Source organism: Epinephelus fuscoguttatus, linkage group LG2 (assembly GCF_011397635.1).
Source record: "Epinephelus fuscoguttatus linkage group LG2, E.fuscoguttatus.final_Chr_v1".
Lineage (NCBI taxonomy): Eukaryota > Metazoa > Chordata > Actinopteri > Perciformes > Serranidae > Epinephelus > Epinephelus fuscoguttatus.
The window spans coordinates 2,138,355-2,161,959 of NC_064753.1; the positions used below are offsets into that span (position 1 = coordinate 2,138,355).

Here is a 23,605-nt window from a genome sequence, read left to right on the forward strand (position 1 = left end):
GTTCAGTTCAATCAAACTCTAGTTCATTTGCCCCCGTAAGTGTGGTTCGTTTGGACAGGTGTGAATAGGTGTGAACACACCAATCGCACTCAACCAGACCATGACCTTCTTGAAGAGGTGGTCAGCCGAACTCTCGTGTTCGTTTGTGGTGAGAACTTGTTTTGACCTCTATCTGAACCAACTGCAGTCACATCATGCATTGTCTGGGTTAAACAAGCATGAGCATGTTACAGTCCCAGAAGACTATTAATGTGCGCCTCCTCCTGTACTGCCTTAATATGCGCAATCTGTGTGATTTCAAACAGTATAGTTTGTCAAAAATGAACAACGCAAGCAATATAGTACATGATGACCAGTGCTAAAATCGACTTGTGTAGTTGGCCCTCCATTATGACATTAGGAAGTGTCACATTTATCTTGCAATTGTACTCCTCTTCAATCTTTTGTTAACTTCCTGGATTTTTTTTTTCCCGCATGGAAATTCTGACCAATCAAGAGCAGCTTTCTCGCGCAAGGCATTTGAGCTGGTCCTCTTGTAAATGCTGCTGTGAGAACATGAACCAACTGTAGGCAATTATGCAACTTTTTAACAAAGTTAGGACCCTAGGTCTGAAAAACCCTAAGATTTCAAACTCTGCCCCTTCTGTCTCCAGTCTGAAGGGTCACTACTTAGTTGAGGGCACTCTAAAACTAGATGTAGGACCAAGGGGGAGAACGCGGATTCCACACTGGCCATAAAGTCTACTTAGATGAGAAATGTAACAGTCTTGCAAAAACAACCGCTCCAAGGAACTTCTTTTGAAGGTTGTTTTATTTGTATCTTTATTTACACAAATATTTCAGGTGGGTTTGTTCAATGTGCTGGGAGTCCCAAAATGACACTAACAAACACTAACATGGTGACAAAACATAGGGACTTTATTTCTTCTCAGGAGCCGCGTCACCAGCCTCCAGTTTGGGTGAAGTCTCTTTGGGGTCTCGGTAGGCAGGGAACACCTCCCAGGGTGTGTTCAGGTCAAACTTCCTGAACTCCTGCGCCAGCTCGACAGGCTCTGCCACCACACGCTTCACCTCATCATCATAACGCACCTGCAGAGGGGAACATTTAACGCACATTTTATTGATTTTGCAATTACTGTACACCTGTCTACCACAAATATAATTGTTTTACAATATGTTACATGTATTCCTATATTTTAACCTCTGCACTATTTTATATGTAAGATTTAGGTTTTTACTTGGATGTTTTTTATTTTTATTTTATTCATTGTTTATGAGCACTATTGGAGGGAGCCTTAGATTCATAAGCTGCTTCTCTGTAATTGTGCACGTGACAATATATAACTTGAAAGTGTGCTTTAATGTTCGGATGGGCATTTTAAGTAAATTCCATATTCGAGTACTTGCATTAAAGTATTAGAGTACTGAAGTATGAAAAAAAATCTAATGTAAGAACAGGAATGTAGATTGGCCAACAACGCAAACAAGTGCAATTTGAAATTTGTTTATTGAACAACTTGGCTTCATTTTGTCTATTAAACCAACTGAAAATTAACATAAGGAAACTCAGCAGTCTTTCTGTCGCTGCTGTTAACATCACACAGTACTAAAGGGCCGTCTCTAAGCTGCTCTTCCCAGAGTCAGTTCCCCGTCTGCCTGGTAGCACAAGCTAACATAGCAGCAGTGACTAACATCCAACACCGAGAAGTTTAATGGTCCCAACACATCACAGTGAAACAGCTTGACTCTGTCATTAAACCTGTCAATAACCATTAGTTAATGTTAGCCATGTTATGTGTAGGTGTGTGCAGTAATGTTCACCTGTGGGAAGGGCGGCAGCAAGTATTCTTTACGTTGAGCCCACTCATGCTCATCCTTAAAATACTCATACCCTTAGCTGATGGGTTTCGAAACTGTATTTCAGCCAACACATCCCGCCCCTGCATACGGACTGTTTATCTGTTGCTTTAACATGATTAATCAGTGCCACTCTGACAACAAACAGACACCAGAATGCTACGATTTTAGTCAGTCTGTTGTGCCTGCCCTGTATAAAAAAAAGAGCAAGCTGCAGTCTTATGATGGAGCATAACATTACATTACTGACGTTTGTGTTATTAATTTTTTTCTTATTGACAATATGCCGGTATCTGAGTGTCTTAACTGTTACAGTAATAATTTTGGCCCCAGCTCTAACAGCCTCTCTGTACACTGTACTCATGTGTGCACGCTTGCGCGCAAGACTAGCAAAAGCATGTGAACACACATGAAGGTGGTGCCTGTGTGTCCAGGTCTCGTGCAAGCGCACACACGTGAGTGCAGTATACAGAGAGGCAGTTAGAGCTACAGGCTACAATGAGGCTATAAACAGAGTTTAAATGACATTTTTCCAAACAACTTTTTATGTCGGGGCTTCAGGACACTTGGATCACAACGGACGAGCAGTATGGAGATATTTTGTGGTTTCAATTATGTGTTTTTTGAACGTTTTAATCTGGGGCGCCGTCAGCCTGCATTAGGTGGAGTTGTGCTGCTACCCACTCTCCACAAGGATCTTGGCAAGGATGTGAGGACTCTAAAACTTCACCTGAGCCTCCCTCGGCATATGGGTGAGTAGATAATGGCTGAATTTTCATTTTTGGGTGCACTATCCCTTTAACAAATAAATTACAGGATCCAGCAGTGTTTGTGATTTTAAGTGTCTGGGCACAACTTCCATCCTCTTGTCATACTGACATTCTGCCATTACAGTTAGAAATGATAACAGATTGATGAAGTTAAATAAAGCGGACAGAGGCGACATGCTGCTGGCAGCACTCACCTCTACGTATCCTGAGAGAGGGAAGTCCTTCCTGAAGGGGTGACCCTCAAAGCCGTAGTCTGTCAGAATACGCCTCAGGTCTGGGTGATTTGAGAAGAACACACCAAACATGTCCCACACCTACACCCACCCACACACCCACACACAGTTTGTGTCACTGTCCAGAAAGTCATCAGAATCAGAATAGTAGCACTGTAGTGACTCTCCAGATTGGGCCTCCAGGTTGTGACTCACCTCCCTCTCGTACCAGTTGGCGGCCATGTGCACCGGCACTGCAGAGTCCACCGGCGTCAACTCATCTGTGTATGTCTTAATTCGGATACGAGAGTTGTATCGCAGCGACAGCAGGTTGTACACAATCTGTAAAGCAGCACAAACACATTCTCACTATACTGTACAAACATTCAGAAAGCTCATTTGGATGATATGAATCTTAGTAAACCAGGAGGGCCCCTGCACATAAGTATTTTAATTCTACCCATAAAACGTGGTTTTAGAAGAGAATGTATGACAAATAACGCTTTACTGTCCAAGTGTTGCTCTTGGTACAACGGACATACCGACAAACAGTTTAAAATTAGGGCTGTCAAACAATTATTTTTTTAAATTACAATTAATCCATGAATTTCAATAGATAATCGGGAATAATTGCATTTTTATTGGCATGTTGAAAATTCCATTATTTTGCATTTCAATATAGTTTTGAAGTCCATATTAACAAGGTGAAGCAATTCTTAACAGAGTGTCTTGGTTGGCAATCAAATTCACTTTATGATCTTGACTTTTAGATTTATGTTTTTTCAAATCAATGCTGCACTGGTACAACACTGTATTCTGAAACCATGACTTAGGAGGAAGGAGTGCTTTTCCTGTGAAATACAGTCAGTTTTTGTTGTTGTTTTTGGAAGGGTACCACTTTCAGTTGAGACAGTGCAGTTACTCTGATATAATTTTGATTACTCACTGACATCCAATGATCCCCAGTTAATGTCAGAGTATTTGCACTTTTTCAGAGTTCCAATTAGTTGCTTTCTAGATTCATACAGGTCCTGTATGTGTCAAACTATTGTTCCCTTGCGACAGTAATACATAAGACTGATTACAACATGTCAACCTGAGGACGTTCCCTAAATACAGTACAGGCCAAAAGTTTGGACACACCTTCTCATTCAATGCAAGAGGTAGTCACCTGAAATGGTTTCCACTTCCACTGTGCCTTATCAGGGTTAATTAGTGGTATTTCTTGCTTTATCAATGGGGTTGGGACCACCAGTTGTGTTGTGCAGAAGTCAGGTTAATACACAGCCGACAGCCCTATTGGACAACTGTTAAAATTCATATTATGGCAAGAACCAATCAGCTAACTAAAGAAAAACGAGTGGCCATCATTACTTTAAGAAATGAAGGTCAGTCAGTCCGGAAAATTGCAAAAACTTTAAATGTGTCCCCAAGTGGAGTCGCAAAAACCATCAAGCGCTACAACGAAAGTGGCACACATGAGGACCGACCCAGGAAAGGAAGACCAAGAGTCACCTCTGCTTCTGAGGATAAGTTCATCCGAGTCACCAGCCTCAGAAATCGCAAGTTAACAGCAGCTCAGATCAGAGACCAGATGAATGCCACACAGAGTTCTAGCAGCAGACCCATCTCTAGAACAACTGTTAAGAGGAGACTGCGCCAATCAGGCCTTCATGGTCAAATAGCTGCTAGGAAACCACTGCTAAGGAGAGGCAACAAGCAGAAGAGATTTGTTTGGGCCAAGAAACACAAGGAATGGACATTAGACCAGTGGAAATCTGTGCTTTGGTCTGATGAGTCCAAATTTGAGATCTTTGGTTCCAACCGCCGTGTCTTTGTGAGACGCAGAAAAGGTGAACGGATGGATTCCACATGCCTGGTTCCCACTGTGAAGCATGGAGGAGGAGGTGTGATGGTGTGGGGATGTTTTGCTGGTGACACTGTTGGGGATTTATTCAAAATTGAAGGCACACTGAACCAGCATGGCTACCACAGCATCCTGCAGCGACATGCCATCCCATCCGGTTTGTGTTTAGTTGGACGATCATTTATTTTTCAACAGGACAATGACCCCAAACACACCTCCAGGCTGTGTAAGGGCTATTTGACCAAGAAGGAGAGTGATGGAGTGCTGCGGCAGATGACCTGGCCTCCACAGTCACCGGACCTGAACCCAATCGAGATGGTTTGGGGTGAGCTGGACCGCAGAGTGAAGGCAAAGGGGCCAACAAGTGCTAAACACCTCTGGGAACTCCTTCAAGACTGTTGGAAAACCATTTCAGGTGACTACCTCTTGAAGCTCATGGAGAGAATGCCAAGAGTGTGCAAAGCAGTAATCAGAGCAAAGGGTGGCTATTTTGAAGAAACTAGAATATAAAACATGTTTTCAGTTATTTCACCTTTTTTTGTTAAGTACATAACTCCACGTGTTCATTCATAGTTTTGATGCCTTCAGTGAGAATCTACAATGTAAATAGTCATGAAAATAAAGAAAACGCATTGAATGAGAAGGTGTGTCCAAACTTTTGGCCTGTACTGTACATGATATACTTGTGTGGTGATCTATCTTTGTCACTCTGCAGTTCAACCTCCAAAACACCAGTCAGCGTTCCTGTGTTGTGCTATAAAGTTTGACTGATTCAAAACACACCTAAAACACACATTAAACATGGTCTTATAGAGACACTTTCAAACACAAGTACACAAATCAGTTCCATTATAACTCACAATATTCACAGATAAAACACTTATCTTTTGCTGGACACGTTTTCCACAACAAGCTAACGTTATTAGCACAAGCCTAAGACATTTTACATTATTCAAAGTAGCTTAGCGGCTAGTGGGAGTTTTTCCTCACATTACTGCAGCGATGCCCACAATTCCCATCATGTCTTGTGCTAATTTAATGTAATTTGTAGTTTGCAGTTAACTTTGCCGTTTTATGTTCCAAAACACAAATTTCACTGTCTGTTAATGTTTATAATGTGTCTGTTGAAAACATGGTGGTTTATGGTGGTTATTGTCAATTTTGTGTTTGTTTATAACTTATACCATTAGTGTGTTGGGTGTTACAATTCAACAGCCCGGCTGTATTTTTCTATTTTGGGCATGGACTTCTATGCATCCCATACACACGTTAAAGAGAATGGATAGAAATAACCTCCAAGTTGCATTGTGTTCAACTTCCAACCTTCTTTTGATTTACCATTTCAGCAGTCTGGGTGATAAGAGAGATAACTAAGTTGCTCGAACCCTGTAGGAGGGTCCGGGGGCATGCTCCCCTGGGAGAAAATTTTGTATATATGTGATTTAAAGGCATCAATCTGGTGAATTTTGAGAGCCAAGTTACGATGGCAGAATATGCCTAGATTTCAACATCTTTGTGCTTTTCATGAGTGAAAAATGTTTTATTTTTACTGATAGTGGTACATGATGGTGAAGGGTTACACTTAAAATACAGCTAAGGATTAGTGGTTAGACGTGTCAGTAATCAAAAGAAAAATGACTATGGAGAGCTATTTTATCATTTTAAATCATGTGCAGACAAAATATTCTTTTAAAACTTCTCACTCACAAACATAGTTACAAATATGCAAAACAATACAAAATACGCAATACGAAAAGAAAACAAAAGGTAAGACTCAAATTAATTACACACAAACAGACATAAATCACTGCTTTCCTCCTTCCCTCCCTCACGATTTGTAAGTATGGCACCCTGAATCAGAGCATGTAATAATTTTAGGCGGCTTCGAAAAGAAGATTTCAAAGGCCCTCTGGTAGTTGAATGCCTCTGGGACAGGCCCATTTATGGCAACCCACTAGATCCATGGCGTGCGCGATCCGGCTGAGGCGCGGGTGCCGGAGCTAATAGCGGCCATTCAAGTCAGTGTAAGCTGCTCCACCAACCACGACCTAGAAGCAGCTCAGTTTCTCGGCTGAGCTGCTCAAAAATACATGCCAGGGTCTATTTTTGACACCGCGCAACAGCACGTCAATTTGCACAGACCAACGGGAAGTCACGCGTAGGGTTGGGAATCGTTAGGATTTTAACGATTCCGATTCCTTACCAATTCCTTCTTAACGGTCCGATTCCTTACCGATTCCTACATTATATTCATTATACTTGCTATACTTAAACAAGTATATAATAAACACAAATGCAATCATACAAATACAAAAACTTTATTCTAACTGTTGAAGCACAGTACAATTAGATGAAAATACACTTTTGTGTGTGGTGTGTATTTCAGATTTAGAGCTTGTCATCTCCCTGAGAATATATAACAACAAAAAGTGATTCTCTGATTTCTACAGTAACACCATTACCTCAAATTAACCACAGCAATGTAATAAAAAATACTTATATGCATTCATGCTTGGGCACTGTTATTTACGTAACACCTGAACATAACACACACAGACACACTGGCTGTTTGTTTCTACCGTTACCCTCGCTGGAAGCCTCGGACCTCCTGCCACCTGCCTCCACCTTGATTAAATGCTGAAAATTAAATAAAAGAGGGAGACAGGTTTCTCCTATTTTCTCTTATTTTGTTATATTTCTCCCTCTCCCCTCGCTGGAAGCGTCGGACCTCCCACCGCCCGCTCCCGTCTCAAACACGAGAGGTCTCCCTCTCTGGAGCACCCACGGCGCACACCCGGCCTGTTAAATAGCCTGTAACCATGACAACTGTGTGACACAAACTCAGTGCTTTAGTGACTAGATAATGTCGGGCTCGGTCGGGTTCGGACAGAAATATGCAGCCCATGCCGCACACTAATGGAAATGCACGTGACAATCTAGGAACCGTTTGCAGGAACCATTACGCCAAATGTGATGGAACCGGTTCTGTAACCAGAACTTTGGACCCGGTTCCAAAAAAGAACCGGATCCGGATCCCAACCCTAGTCACGCGCAGAAAAGACGAGAGTATCTGGTCAATTTTCAAAATAAAACAGTTATTTTTTGCTAGTCACTTATTATAAGATAATGGATGTTTACATTACATAATTTAGCCTAGCGGCTAGCTGACTTTTTTCCTCTACTCACAGCTTAACAAATTATATGTAATGTTATTATTTTTCTCACCCAATCTCTGGTTTAAGTCACTGCATCTCCAGACAGAAGAGCACAGTTGAATTTCAGCCAGCATGCATGTTTTTTTCAGCCAAACATGTTGAAACAGAGCAGCTCATCTGCACATTTTTTTTCTATTATTATTTGTCTATTTATTTGTCTGCATGGTGTTGTTTTGTCAATTACAAAAAAGTGTACTGTACAAGTGGCTTTGTACCAGATAATTTCCTTTTTGAATTCAAATAAAAATAAAATTACAAACAAAAGAAACAGAGCAGCTAATGTTGCTGTGGTGAGAAGTTAGCGGAGTGAGATGCCCATCCAGGTAGGCATGCCATGTCTTATCTCAGAACCACATTGTTTACATATGCCTACGCTCTGTCTGTTCACCTGTATGTTCTCCAAAATCAATCTTTCCACACTGCTGATTTATTTCTGGGTAAATAACGTTACTGGGTAAGTAACGATTGTTACACCCCTAATTATAACCTGAAGTAATCATGGTTAAATGGTTTCACAGACTTTAGATGGAGCGCCAGTCACTGGAGGGAGGTTTGCACTGGAAATGCCAAGTTTCTAAATTACAACTTCATCTCCAAACTCACCTCAACACACATCACATTATTTAATATAGGTGAACAACCTCAAACCTTAAACTTCCACTGTACAACCTCCAAGACGTTTATCTACAAATCTAAGTACTCGGGTGTTTGACTAAAAATAGAGACGAGTTTAAACGTGCAACTATTTGCAATGCGTCGTTCTGCAACGTTCTAAAAACCTGCCGGTTCACACCAATGCAACTAGAGGAGCCAGTGAATCAATGTAACAACTCTCTGTACTTGCGTTCTGATTTCCAGCTTTTCAGGCTTATTTTGTGGCTGAATATAATTTGTAATTTCTTGACATATGAATGAGGAATGAGATACTAGCTACAGTTGCATTTGTAGTAGTAATGAAATGGTGAAAAACATATCGGGCATCAGATGGACTATATTCATAATTAATATGCCACAATATTATTAGTAAGCAGCACCATTTAGTTAGTCAATGAGAATGTGTGTGTGGGCAGGGCAGGGCATAAGCACATACAACGAGCTGCAGCAGCGGTCCACTGTCCAACACCAGCACACGTGAGGATAGAAAGAGAGGGCTCAGCAGGGACAGAGCTCCTGCTGCAGCATGTGAACACGCAGTCTGCAGTCATTTTCACTTTACCAGGGGACTTCACTACAACCTGACTGGCTGTGGAAACAGGCGACATACCTTACATTTTAAAACCAGCCACTGGCAATTTGACCAGCTGAGTTGCAGATGACATCAGTCGGCCTGACCCAACCTCGGTAAATACCATAAATAAATGGTCTCATGCTGCATTTTGTTGTGGTATTCATCATGGCAGGGTACAGCCCCTGCTCTTACACACTGAGCTTAGTTGAGTGGAGGAGTCAAACAGCAGAGAGTTGAAGACAGCAGCACTCTGCGTTGCTGTGCATAAAAGCTTCACGAGTAAAAGTATCTGTGTAAAACAAAGGAGTCGGATCGAACTCTATGTGGCTCAATATTGCTGATCCCAATCATTTAATAAATGCCTTGATCAGCCCAGATACCAATCTTTGAGACTGGACTGGGACATCCTTAGGGTGTGTCTCTGGGTCTGTGTGTGTGTGTGTGTGTGTGTGTGTGTGTGTGTGTGTGTGTGTGTGTGTGAGACAGCTACCTCAAAGCGGTTCTGGCGTGTTGGGATGTCGACAGCAGTCAGGTCAATCATGTTCCTGAACTGTGCATTGGTGTGGTCCCTCAGGAAGGTCAGCACAGGGATCACTCCGTCAGGATGGATCATCACCTCTAGCTCATTAAAACAGGTTACCTGCACAAACACACAAGGAGAAACAAAACAGGTCTTCAATTTCACAGAGTGGCAAAACTGATGAAATACAACTTCCTGGTCTGGCACCTGATGCCACCGGGCCCAATGCACTTTTTTCCAGAGAATTTTCTTTAAATCTGAATTTTCTCTTAGGCGTTAACAAAATGTACAAGTGGTCCGGACTGCTTGTAGGAGTACTTTCCAATTAGTCATATTAGCTTATCATAGGGCTTAGGTTATTCACTGAGTGTTGATCCTTTCTCTAGAACACAAACTTCTTGTGTTTATTTGAACTATTATCCAAACAAGTTTTTTACTACTAGATTTTATATTTTATTACTCCAAAAAATTCTGAGTTTAAAAACCATAAATTTCAGTTTATAATGATAAATTAAAATGTAATGATGGACTACAAGTCTAAATTGAGTCTATTTCTATAGCCTAATGATATCATCATTAATTCAAATAAGCTACTGATACTATTATGTAACACAATAATATTGATCATGCTGCATACAGTTAAAAACGTATAACAACTTTATCATTGGATAAAAAGACAGGTCACTACGGGACCTGCAGCTCAGAACACCAACACATAACGGACGGGAAAAGATACATAATGGAGTCCGAGCTGTCCAGTCTGTGGTCTGAACTCCACCACATTGAGAACCTCCTGGATGTTGTCCTCCAGAGTCAAACTCTGCTCCTCTCCCGGCTAGATGTGCTGCAGCAGGATGTGCCCAACAGCCCTGTGTGTCCGGCAAATACTGAAAACCCAGGTCCATCGGCTGCTCATCCTCTCTCCTGGGCGTCTGCTGTGAAGAAACAGAGAAGGATTTCTCTCCCGCTGTTCTCACCGGACGGAGATAAGGACCTGATCCCGCTGTCAAACTTTTTTACACTGCTGGAAAAGCTAACAGAGCTAGCGGCTCCATCGACTGCTCCGAAGCAGCTTATCCCAACTCGCTCCAACATAAAAGGAAAGCATCGTAAATCCCCAACGAGCCCAGAATCTTGTGGAAAACGCCGTAGATGTTTCTCTCCCCCTGCTGTCTTAAACTCCGAGTGTGCTACTGCTGGTCCCCTGCCATTGTCTCACCTGCCCAGCGGAGCACCGGTCACTGCGGTGTCCAGTGATGACATCATTGGAAGCAGCCACTCACCAGGTGCATCTATCTCAATCGACTCTCCTGGCCAGTGTGGATTACACACTGTAGAAACAGTATGTTTCTACACACTAGCAACATCTCTCCTCCAAACTCTCCGTCTACAGTGATGGTTGCAAGAACAGGCAACCCGAGATCCTTATAATTGGCGACTCCATAACAAGATCCATTGAGCTCCCAGGAGCAATAACTTACAGCCTTGCTGGTGCCAAAGTTGCAGATCTTAATGAACTGCCCCCATTGCTCACAGACCTCCATCCTTCTGTCCACACGCTGATCGTACATGTGTGTACTAATGACGTCATGATCAGACAATCAATTGCACTCCGCGATCAACTAGAGTCTCTCGCGGTTACAATCCAGAGCCTTGGTAAAACCTGCATTTTTTCTGGTCCCATTCCCACTACTTCAAAGAGCCCTGAACGTTTCAGTTGTTTATACAGTGTACATGAATGGCTGAAATCCTTTTACTGTGCATTCACACCAAAAGCGTCATGAGCGCCAGCGGTCACTCATGACGCTGGCATCGCGCTGCTTGACAGCAGCTCTAGCAGGCGCTTGTAGCGGCCAAAGGGGCGGGGCCAGCTGCTGCAGATGTGTCCATCAAGGCTGACACGGCTGTTCACTTTACAAGGATGAACAAATATATCATTTATGTCTTCACTCTGTGTTATCCATGACTTTCATTGCACAATTAAAATAACACTAATAAACACAATCAATATAGCCTTTATGAGTCTTTTATAATTATGATTTTTTTTATTTTATTTTTTTATTTAACCTTTATTTAACCAGGTTTGTCCCATTGAGATCAATGATCTCTTTTTCAAGGGAGACCTGACCAAGAATGGCAGCAACGCATAGTTTCAACAAATACACTCAAGTCTCATACAACACAATGACATGATAGAGGACAGTTATGAATAAAAACAGCGACATTCAGACAGTTTGAGTTCTAAAGTTTTCACTGCAGATTTGAAAACATTCAGAGACACAAGGTTTTGCAGTTTCAATTCAGTCTGCAGATTGTTCCAAGTAAAAGGAGCAGAAAACCTAAAGGCTTTCTTTCCCAATTCAGTTTGGACTCTGGGAACAACAAACTGTACAAAGTCCAAAGATCTCAGGTTATGTATTCCATCTTTCAAAACTAAAAAAGAGGAGAGATAACCAGGAATTTTGCCAAGAATGGCTTTGTAAATGAACATGTACCAATGTCCAAGACGACGTGTGCTCAAAGAAGTCCAGTTAACTTTTGAATATAGAGTACAGTGATGAGTGAGAAATCTACAGTTAGTGATAAATCTCAGAACTCCATGATACACACTGTCCAACATCTGCAAACTCTGAGCAGAAGCATTCATGTACAGTACATCACCGTAATCAAGAACAGGTAAAAAGGTAGACTCAACAAGTCTCTTTCTAACAGAAAAAGAGAAACAGGACTTATTTCTATAAAAGAAACCCAGTAAAACCTTCAGCTTTTTAGCAACATGCCGAATATGCTCTTTAAAAGACAAGTTTTCATCTAGTATAAAGCCCAAGTACTTAAAAGAAGATACAAGCTCGATTTCATGACCGTCTTTAGTGACAATTTTCTCAGACAAAGTTCCTTTTGTTCCTCTTGAAGATGTAAACAACATAAGTTTTGTTTTGTCAACATTTAGAACAAGCTGCAGCTGGCTGAGCTGAACTTGGACAAGATTAAAAGCCTGCTGAAGATGTACAAAAGCTTGTGCAGGTGTAGGTGCACAGCAATAAATAACGGTATCATCAGCATAGAAATGAAAATCAACATTTGGAACATTTTGCCCAAGATAATTTATATAAACAGTAAATAATAGTGGTCCCAAGACTGAACCTTGAGGCACTCCCTTGTGGATTTGCAGTACCTCAGACATGACACCATCTGAATATACAGCCTGAGTTCTACCACTAAGATAGTTTGTAAACCATCTGACAGCGTTTTTTGAGAACCCAGAACCTTTCAAACGTTCTAAAAGGACACTGTGATCCACAGTGTCAAAAGCCTTAGAGAAGTCTATAAAAAAAGACAGACAGCAGTATTTTTTGTCTAAGGCATCTAAAACATCATTCACTACTTTCATAGCAGCCGTGATAGTGCTGTGTTCTTTTCGGAAACCTGACTGGAAAGGAGAAAGAACAGAATTTGAAGTCAGGTGGCCTTTTACTTGGTCACTGACCAGGGACTCGAGCACTTTGGACAGAACACAAAGTTTAGATATTGGTCTGTAATTATTCAAAAGTGCTGAGTCACCTCCTTTGAAAAGAGGGGTTACAAAAGCTGTTTTCCAAACCTCTGGGATTTTATTTTCACTTAGTGTGAGATTAAAGATGTGACACAATGGTTCAGCAATAAAATCTGAAGCAAGTTTTAAAAACAAGGGTTCCAATTTGTCTGGGCCTGCTGGTTTATGGGGATTCAGATTTTTTAGAGCTGCTAGAACATCTGAAATTTTAAAAGGAACAAAATTAAAAGGAGGGATGTCACATCTGGCCTCATCCCTGATTGGAGACACCACAGGGTTTTTCTCTTGATTAAATAAAAATCCAGAGGATATAAAATGTTTATTAAAAGAATTCAATATGTCCAATTTATTTGTTACCCTGTGATTGTCAGCAACAATGCTAGCTGGGAGGTTAACAGTTTTACATTTATTAGACAGGGAATTTATCGTGCTCCTGAACTTCTTTGGATTTTTAAGACTCTCCACAGTTGAAGACAAATAAAAATCAGCTTTGGCTTTCCGAACTGCAGATGTGAGAGCATTTCTTAGCTGTTTAAAGGAAAGCCAATCAGAATCTTTCCCAGACTTCCGTGCTCTAGCCCAGGCAGAGTTACGCTCATGAAGCAGGTCTGACAGTTCACCAGAAAACCAGGGATTTTCACGCCCTTTAATTCTGAGTTTACGAATGGGCGCATGTTTGTTAACAAACAAGACAAGACTCATGGAAATAATTCCAGGCAAGCTCGACATCATCAAAAAGAGCAACTCTTTCCCAGCTAAAGCTACATAGATCATGCAAGAATGCCTGTTCAACAAATTTTTTCATGTTGCGTTTTTCAATGAAGCGAGGGGCACTCTTTGGTATTTTCGTGTCCCGAACAACGCCTATCACACAATGATCACTGACATCATTTGGAAAAACACCAGAGGAGACATATTTACATGGCTTATTTGTCAGAAATAAATCAATCAATGTTGATTTTTGTGGACATTTCAAATGTGGTCTTGTTGGTGACTGAATTAACTGTGTAAGATTGAAAACATCACACTGGGCTTTAAATGCCTCAGAAGCTGGAGAAAGCCAATCCCAGTTTAAATCACCAACCAACACAAGCTCACTGAATTTTAGTTTAGACAGAAATGTAACGAGTGTTTAGAGAGCAACTTGGGGCAGATGGAGGCCTATAACATCCCACCAACATAATATGGTGATCTCTGGACACCTCTACATCAAGGGCCAACAACTCCAGTTCTTTACTCACAGACTCTGAGAGCAACAGCTGGACACCAAAGTTTGACTTAACATAAATTGCTACCCCACCACCTTTTCTTTGGCGGTCTGCGCGAAACAAATTATAACCATCAACAGAGATGTCTTTATCTGGCACAGATTTTTTAAGCCACGTTTCAGATAAGACAATGATGTCCGCATTAGTTGAGTTGATCCAGATTTTTATCATGTCCAGTTTGGAGAGCATGCTCCTTGCGTTAATATGTATTAACCCAAGACCGGATCGTGATTTAAAATCAGCTGGTGTAAAACACTGTGTAGGAAAGTTAGGTCCAGGGTTTGGTTCAACATTTCCAGATAGTAGTAACAACAATAGAATGAAGATTTTGCGCTTATTTTTACTATTTCCAGAAAGAGCTGCTTGAGCATGTGAGGAAGGTGCAGCAGAAAAGGCAGCATGAGGTAAAGAAAAATATTTTTTTATAATAAGAAGACAATATGAGTGCAGGGACTCGGTGCCTTTTAGCAACCAATTGAGTACATCCAAAGTCAGTATAGACGAGCTGCCGAGAGTGAAAGGAAACACACACGCAGCACTCATACAAAAAGGAGAGAAAGTACAGTTGACAGGTAGTGTACTCTCGTCTCGATGATGCACATCCCGCGACATGGGATGGCGGCTGTAGGTTAGTTTTATGGATCTCACCATAGTCATGCAAGAATTGAAAGCACAGTACCGTAAGAAGCAGCATGATGGTCAATCCAACGGCAATCGCGGAAAATGGGGTCCCGGAGATTGGAAGTCAGGCCTTTGTCTGGTACCCGAAACAGGAGAGTCACAATAATATCCACAGCAAGAGACGCTCACGGAGATAAATCCTCAGATTGTTGACAGGTGTTATCCAGGAATCAGACACTGAGATGCAAGCACCTATAGAGTCGGACTAGCTGGTACTTCTTCCGCTATGAGGCAGCTAGCAGAGGCTGGATCAGCTGCAGTTGGCACAGCCCGTTGAACAGCTGATTCTCCGGAGCGCTGCCCTCCACCCGTGCAGCACTGGTGATTTACCAGGTCCACCAGCTAGCCACCAGATTGCTTCCGACACCACAAGAAAGTTCCGCTGACCGCGCCGAACTGTTGCTCCAGGACGAGTCCAACAAACCCTGATCCGCGTCTGTCCTGTCTGCGCCTGGACAGCAGAACCGGCGAAACTGGCAACCCACCGGCAAAACAACCGTAGAGGAGTGGGCACCGAAATTCAGGTAAAGCTCACAGGCTGCTTAAGACAGCAGATAAGTTAAAAGATAGCGTCCTCGAGACAATCACGGTGGATTAAAATCAATTATCATGGATCAGGTATAAGGAACGCCTAAAACATCATAAACACAGCATTTTACTCTCCTGTTGGCACGTAGGACCACTGAGAAATGTAATTGGTGGTAAATAAGTGGGAGCTCATTAATCGCACTTTCAGAAGCCTCCTTTGTACTGCATCAGTGTATTTGCTGAGGAAACACGGGGCCCGGAGCTGTCGGGCCGTCTGGGTCCACAGAGTCCTGCAAACCCGGCAACTCCACGGTGAATTTCACCGGCTCGTACAGCTCCGGGAGAGCCCAGACCTCCGTACCCAAATCCCGGTCTGCAATTGGCTGCTGCTTCGGCAGCGGCGCTGCTCATTTGCATAAAGTTCAGCTTCTCTCAACTTCTACTTGACGCTCTGGTCGCTGGCATCGCGCCGCTTGCTGCAGCCGGCGCCCCTGACGCCCTTCGTAGCAAGCGTACATTGAAAATGAATGGCTGCCGGCCGCTTATGACGCTCATAATGCTTTTGGTGTGAATGCGCAGTTACACTGCAACTGGGCATGGCTTTATCAGTAACTTCAACTATTTTTGGACCAGACATGACCTCTACAAACCTGATTGCCTGCATCCAAAACCAAAAAGGCACTAAACAGCTCATACAAAATTTCGTAAACCATATTGCTTTTAACTCTGACTGATACATACCTCAGCAAGGCCCTGCTCAAGAAGCCACTCCCATCCAAAATCAAGAGTATATTTCTCCAGGGCCTGCTGGTCTCTTTCTCCAAACATACCCACCAGGATCTCATTTAATCAAGCCACCTCCCAACCCAGTTGTATGACTACAAGAGCAAATCTAGTTCCCATCCCACTCTCTCTAACACATAAGCCTGACTTCACTTCAGCTCATCACCAGTCTCACCCTTCAACTGTTACTACTGAGGCCATCCATAGCAGTGCTGCAGTCTTCTGTCTTCTTAATGTGAGGTCCCTTGCAAAGAAGTCCTTTTTGTGCCAGGATTTCATCATGTCTAACAATATTGACTTCTTCCTTATCACGGAGTCCTGGTTAAGCCCTGGTTATACTATTCCACTTACTGAAACATGTCCCCCTAACTATTCATGTCTCAGCCAACCCAGACTGTCCGGTCGTGGAGGTGGGGTAGCTGTTATCTTTAATAATAACTATAAATGCTCCCCTGTCTCTCTCAATACTTTCTCCTCCTTTGGGTTTTCTGTTAAATGGCCAACACCCCATATTATGTGTGTTAGTCTATAGGCCGCCTAAGGCGAACACTGTTTTTATTCAAGAGTTTTCTGAATTTCTTTCTTTTATTATGGTCAATTATGATAAAATGCTCACTGAGGCGACTTTAATATCCACGTGTTGCCCCTCCACTTCTTGTTTTACCACAGATTTTATTACCCTTTTAGAGTCTTTCAGTCTTGAGCAACTGGTTAAAAATCCAACTCACAATAAGGGGCATACTCTAGACCTTGTGCTGTCTCACTGTGTCTCCCTGGATAATACTGAATTACGTGAATTTAATGTCTCTGATCACAAAGCTGTCATCTTCCATACTCTCCTCCTGCCTCCTGCTGTCAAGCCTCCTACTTGTACTCGCTTTCGGTCTTTTAATTCTGAATCAGCTAGTCATTTTAACAGTATGTTTCTAGCTGCCTCTACCAGTAATAGCCTTAACCGCAATGATCTAGCCGTAGATGACTTGCTGGACCATTTTAAACAGCACATGCCTGACAGTCCTTGATGACATTGCCCCCATCAAAAGTAACCAAACTAAACAGAAGGCCCTCCCCTGGCTTAATGATTACACTAGGGATATAAAGAGGCAACGCAGGAAAGTGGAAAGAAAATGGAAGAAAGACAAGCTGAAGGCTTTGCTTGATATTCTCAAAAATCTGATGTGTGCCTATCAACAAGCAAGATACTCGTACTTTTCTGATCTTGTGGCAAGTAGCTGCCACAGCCCCAGGGCTTTATTTCAGGCAATAAATTCAGTGGTTAGCCCTCCACCCAATCAGCCGATTGAAGCCTCCGCTGAAAAATGTGAGCAGTTTCTCTACCACTTTGTCAATAAAATATAAGGCATTAGACTTCATATCACTCCTTCGTCAAGAAATCTTTCCACCTTTACAGAACCATCCACAAATCTGCCCCACTTTAAGCAAATCTCTCTGTCAGACTTAGAGGAGTTAACCAACCACTTAAATTCCTCCACCTGTCAGTTAGACACTATCCCCACTAGATTTCTCAAAGAGGTATTTCAGACAGTCAGCCCTCAAAATCTGTCTTTAATTAACTGCTCACTAACTACTGGCTCCTTTCCATTAGGCCTCAAAAAGGCGATCGTTCGACCCCTTCTGAAGAAACCCACCCTTGACCCTTTTGTTTTAAACAATTTTAGACCAATTTCAAACCTACCTTTTTTATCTAAAATTTTAGAAAAGTGTGTTGCATCTCAACTTATCACTGATATGAATAACTGCAGTATCTTTGAGAAATATCAATCTGGATTTCGAACCTACCAGAGCACAGAAACAGCTCTTATTAAAGTCACAAATGACCTATTGCTTACTGCTGATTCTGGGGCCTGCTCGATCCTAATTTTACTAGATTTAAGTTCTGCATTTGATACTGTTGACCACAAAATCCTTTTAAATCGCCTGGAAACTCACGTCGGTATTAAGGACACCGCCCTTGCATGGTTTTGTTCTTATCTCTCTGTCAGATCCTTCTCGGTTGTGATGGGAGAATTCTCCTCAGAATCAGAATCAGAATCAGAAATACTTTATTGATCCCAGAGGGGAAATTATTTATGTTACAGGTGCTCCTTGCAAGAGAGGAAAGATACGTAAAAATTTAAGACATTTAAACAGTAGTATTAACAAATATATAGTTAAATAAACAGGAATTACTAATAAACATAAACGTATATATATATATATATATATATATGTATGTATACACACATATATATATACATATATATACATATTGTAAACTGAACAAGATTATTTACACAAACAGAATATATACAGTCAGGGTGAATGGGGTTATTGCACAAGTTAAATTAAATTACTGCAGTGTGTGAAAAAGTCTCAGGGCCACTCAGAGGGAGGAGTTGTACAGTTTGATGGCCACAGGCAGGAATGATTTCCTGTGGCGCTCAGTGGTACATCTTGGTGGTATGAGTCTCCCACTGAAAGTACTCTTGTGCCTGACCAGCACATGGTGGAGTGGGTGTGAGACATTGTCCAAGATAGTTCGTAGCTTAGACAGCATCCTCCTCTCTGACACCACCATCAGAGAGTCACACTCCATTCCCACAACGTCACTGGACTTGTGGATCAGTTTGTTGAGTCTGTTGGCATCCGCCACCCTCAGCCTGCTGCCCCAGCACACAACAGCATACAGGATAGCACTGGCCACCACAGACTCATAGAAAATCCTGAGCATAGTCCGGCAGATGTAGAAGGACCTCAGTCGCCTCAGAAAATAGAGACGGCTCTGGCCCTTCCTGTAGAGAGTGTTAGTGTTCTTAACCCAGTCCAGTTTATTGTCAATGTGTACCCCCAGGTACTTATAGTCCTCCACAATGTCCACACTGACCTCCTGGATGGAAACAGGGGTCACAGTGTCTTGGTCCTCCTCAGATCCACAGCCAGTTCCTTTGTCTTTGCCACGTTGAGCTGCAGATGGTTCTGCTCACACCATGTGACAAAGTTATCCACAACAGCCCTGTACTCATCCTCATCACCCTTGCTGATACATCCAACTATAGCAGAGTCATCAGAAAACTTCTGAAGATGGCAGATCTCAGTGCAATAGCTGAAGTCCGTGGTGTAGAGGGTGAAGAGGAAGGGAGAGAGGACAGTCCCCTGCGGGGCCCCGGTATTGCTGACCACTCTGTCTGACACACAGCGTTGCAAGCGCACATACTGTGGTCTGCCAGTCAAGTAGTCTACAATCCAGGACACCAGGGGGGCATCCACCTGCATTGCTGTCAGCTTGTCACCCAGTAGAGCTGGACGTATGGTGTTGAACGCACTAGAGAAGTCAAAAACATGACCCTCACAGTGCTCGCCGGCTTATCCAAATGGGCGTAGACACGGTTGAGCAGGTAGATGATGGCGTCCTCAACTCCAAGTCGGGGCTGATAGGCAAACTGGAGGGGGTCCAAAAGTGGCTTGACCATGGGCCGGAGCTGCTCCAAGACGAGTCTCTCCAGGGTCTTCATGATGTGAGAGGTCAATGCCACGGGTCTGTAGTCCTTGGAGCCACTGGGACGCGACGTCTTTGGCACAGGAACGAGGCAGGATGTCTTCCACAGCAAGGGGACCCTCTGGAGACTCAGGCTCATGTTGAAGACATGCTGAAGTACTCCACATAGCTGGGGGGCACAGGCTTTGAGCACCCTGGGGCTGACACCATCAGGGCCTGCAGCCTTATTTGAGTGGAGTCTCATCAGCTGTCTTCTCACATGGTCAGCAGTGAAGCACATTGTGGAGGTGACGACACGTGGGGGAGGGGTGTAGTTCTCATGATGGAGAGAGCAGTCAGTCTGACCACGGGGGCAGGAGGTGTGAGGAAGAGGAGGGGGGGAGGAGGGCGGAGTGGGAGATGGTTGACCAAGACAGACAGCAGAAGAGTCAGGGGGGGGGGGGATGGGCAGGGCCAGTAGTGTCAAATCTGTTAAAAAACAGATTCAGTTCATTGGCCCTGTCCATGCTGCCTTCAACTCCTCTGTGGTTGTTGGTCCTGAAGCCAGTGATGGTCCTCATTCCACTCCAGACCTCTCTCATGTTGTTCTGCTGGAGTTTCCTCTCCAGCTTCCTCCTGTACCTCTCCTTAGCCTCCCTGATCTTCATCTTCAGCTCCCCCTGTATTGTTCTCACCTCCTCCCTGTTACCAGCTCTGAAGGCCCTCTTCTTTGCATTGAGGATGGCTTTGATGTCCTTTGTTACCCACGGTTTGTTATTTGGTTAACAATGGCTGTCCTGGCTGGGACAGTGGAGTCCACACAGAAGCTGATGTAGTCCGTGATGCATTCTGTGAGCCTGTCGATGTCCTCCCCATGTGGCTCACAGAGTGCCTGCCAGTCTGTCAACCCAAAACAGCCCTGCAGTGTCTCTTAAGTCTCCTCTGACCATCTCCTCACTGTCCTCATGGTCGCAGGCTGGCTCTTAACTAGTGGTACATAGCAGGGGTTGAGGTGCACCAGGTTGTGGTCTGACCTACCCAGAGGGGGGAGAGGGGAGCAGCTGTATGCATCCTTGGCGTTTGCATACAGCAAGTCCAGTGTCCTCTCCTCTCTGGTAGGGCAGCTCACATAATGTGTGAATGTGGGCAATGTTGTTGCCATGGTGAAATGGTTAAAGTCACCCGAGATAGCTATGAAGGCACTCGGGTGTTTAGTCTGCAGGCGGGCTATGGCAGAGTGAATGACGTCACATGCCGACGTCGGATTGGCAGAGGGGGGGATGTAAACAGTTACAATAATGGCATGTGAAAACTCCCTGGGCAAATAATACGGCCTGAGTCCAACAGCAAACAGTTCAATGTCCGGGCTACAGATTTGTTCCTTAATGGAAATATGGTCAGGACTGCACCAGCGGTTATTTACTAGAACAGCAAGCCCCCCCCTTTGCGCTTACCGCTCTCGGTGCAGTCCCGATCGGCCCGAACAGTCTGAAAGCCGCTGATGGAGACATTGTTGTCGGGAATGTCCTGGTGAAGCCATGTCTCAGTGAAGCACATCAGACTACATTCCCGGTACTCCTTCTGACTTTTGGCGACCGCTGTCAGCTCGTCCATCTTATTTGCCAGTGACCTCACGTTGCCCATGATGAGAGAGGGGAGACACGGCTTATATCTTCTCTTCTCCATAAGCCTCCGTTGTCTCAACCCTGCTTTTTTCCGCCGCTGTTTACTTCCTCCCCTGCATCCTCTGTGTGTTTTCCTCCACAGTTCAGCTGGTATCTCCAATGTTCCGGCCGCCAAGCCAGCCGGCCTCAGCGCAATCAGCTGATCTCTGGAGTAAACAATGCGGCCGTGAAGTTGTTGCGCAATGGTGCCGGGTCCGAATGAATTAAGTAATTCCAGGGTGAGGAAAACGAATACAACTCTCTCAATCAGCATGTTTTGAGAGGGCGCAGTTTCAAAATGACAATCACAAAAAGCCAGCACAAATACCAAACTTAATAAAGCAAAAAAGTAAGAAAACCGAGAAAACAAGCAGGAGCGACTGCAACAGGCTGCACGCGCGGGCGCATGCGCACTCTCCTCATCTACTGCTCCGTTTTTATCTGGTGTTCCCCAGGGGTCAATTCTTGGTCCATTATTTTTTTCCATATATATGCTTCCCCTGGTTGAAATTATTAATAATCATAACATTAATTTCCATTTTTATGCGGATGACACGCAACTTTATGTACCCATTGCTGGCAATAATACTGACGAATGTGCTCGAATTCTAGCCTGTGTTTACAATATTAAATGTTGGATGTCCCAAAACTTCCTCCAGCTGAATGAATCCAAATCAGAATTCATTTTATTCGGTCCCACCAACCAAACCAGTGATTTAAAAAAGAATTTTGGACTATTGTCATCCAACAATAAACACTCTGCCTGAAATGTGGGTATTATTTTTGATTCAGAGCTGTGTTTTGAGCAACAAATTACTAAAGTAGAGCAATCCTGCTATCTGCAAATCCGAAGTATCGCTAAGGTTAAACCTTTCCTTTCCCAAGCAGACCTTGAAAAAGTCATTCATGCATTTGTTTTCTCTAGATTGGATTACTGTAATTCTATATAAACAGGACTGAGTCAAAAGGCCATTTCCCATCTCCAGCTCGTCCAGAATTCGGCTGCGAGACTTTTAACTAATACAAGGAGACAAGACCACATAACACCCGTACCTGTTACTTTGCACTGGTTACCAGTTAAATTTAGGATTGATTTTAAACTTTTAAAGCTCTACATGGCCTTGCTCCCTCATATATTGCAGTTACTTGTGCCCTATGAGCCTAGCCGCTGCCTGCGCTCCTCGGGTATGACCCTTCTAACTGCTCCCACAGCCCGCCTAGTCACTAAAGGTGATTGGGCATTTTCTATTAGAACCCCTCAGTTGTGGAACTCCCTGCCTGAGGAGCTAAGGCCAGCAAACTCACTGCCTTCTTTTAAGTCACATCTTAAAACCTACTTCTACAGGAAGGCTTTTTTACAGTAGCTCTGTTGCTTGCCACTTTTATTGTTTTTTTTATCTGATTTTACCTCATTTACTCTATTTGTTTTATTATTATTATCATTATTGCTCATCATGGTTCTATGCTTTTATCCTGACTGTTTTATCTCACTCTGTAAAGCAGATAAGGTTTTTGGTTTTATGTTTTTCTCAATGATTTTGATGATTGTGTTATTTTTACTTGATCTGTAAAGCACTTCGTAACTGTGTTTTGAAAGGTGCTATACAAATAAAGCTTATTATTATTATTATTATTATTATTATTATTATTATCATTATCATCATCAAGACAAGATTTGGTAGTTTTCAGATTTAATTGGCATGAGGATTTTTAACACATCAGTTATGCTGCTAGACTGTCTAACAATTTTTCTAATTTGTCTTATTGATCTTAATCTACACAAAAGAAAATACTAAAAACAATTGTTTGGCTATTCCTTCTACAAAACTCACATTAAGAGCGTTCAGAAAAAGGAAGAAGAGTATGATCGGAGGAGATGAATCAGATTTCTAAGCTAATGCCATTTTAGGCCAGTTAATACTGTGAATGTGGTTGAAGTTCGAATTGTTTTTACGACACAAGCTTCTGGTGTTTGGGGTTTCCG

At 43.0% G+C, this 23,605-nt stretch overlaps 1 protein-coding gene across 1 annotated transcript in view; it reads right to left on the reverse strand.

Moving 5' to 3' along the window:
* Window positions 1–793: 793 nt before the first annotated feature.
* ndufs3 (NADH:ubiquinone oxidoreductase core subunit S3) overlaps window positions 794–23,605 on the reverse strand; it is a 48,445-nt gene continuing 25,633 nt past the window's right edge. The window contains exons 4-7 of the mRNA XM_049603431.1: window positions 9,640–9,789; window positions 3,056–3,181; window positions 2,822–2,941; window positions 794–1,089 (exon numbers count right to left, since the gene is read on the reverse strand). Of these exons, the coding sequence (XP_049459388.1) occupies window positions 919–1,089; window positions 2,822–2,941; window positions 3,056–3,181; window positions 9,640–9,789 (567 nt within the window). The 3' untranslated portion in view covers window positions 794–918. The remainder of the gene's footprint in view (window positions 1,090–2,821; window positions 2,942–3,055; window positions 3,182–9,639; window positions 9,790–23,605) is intronic.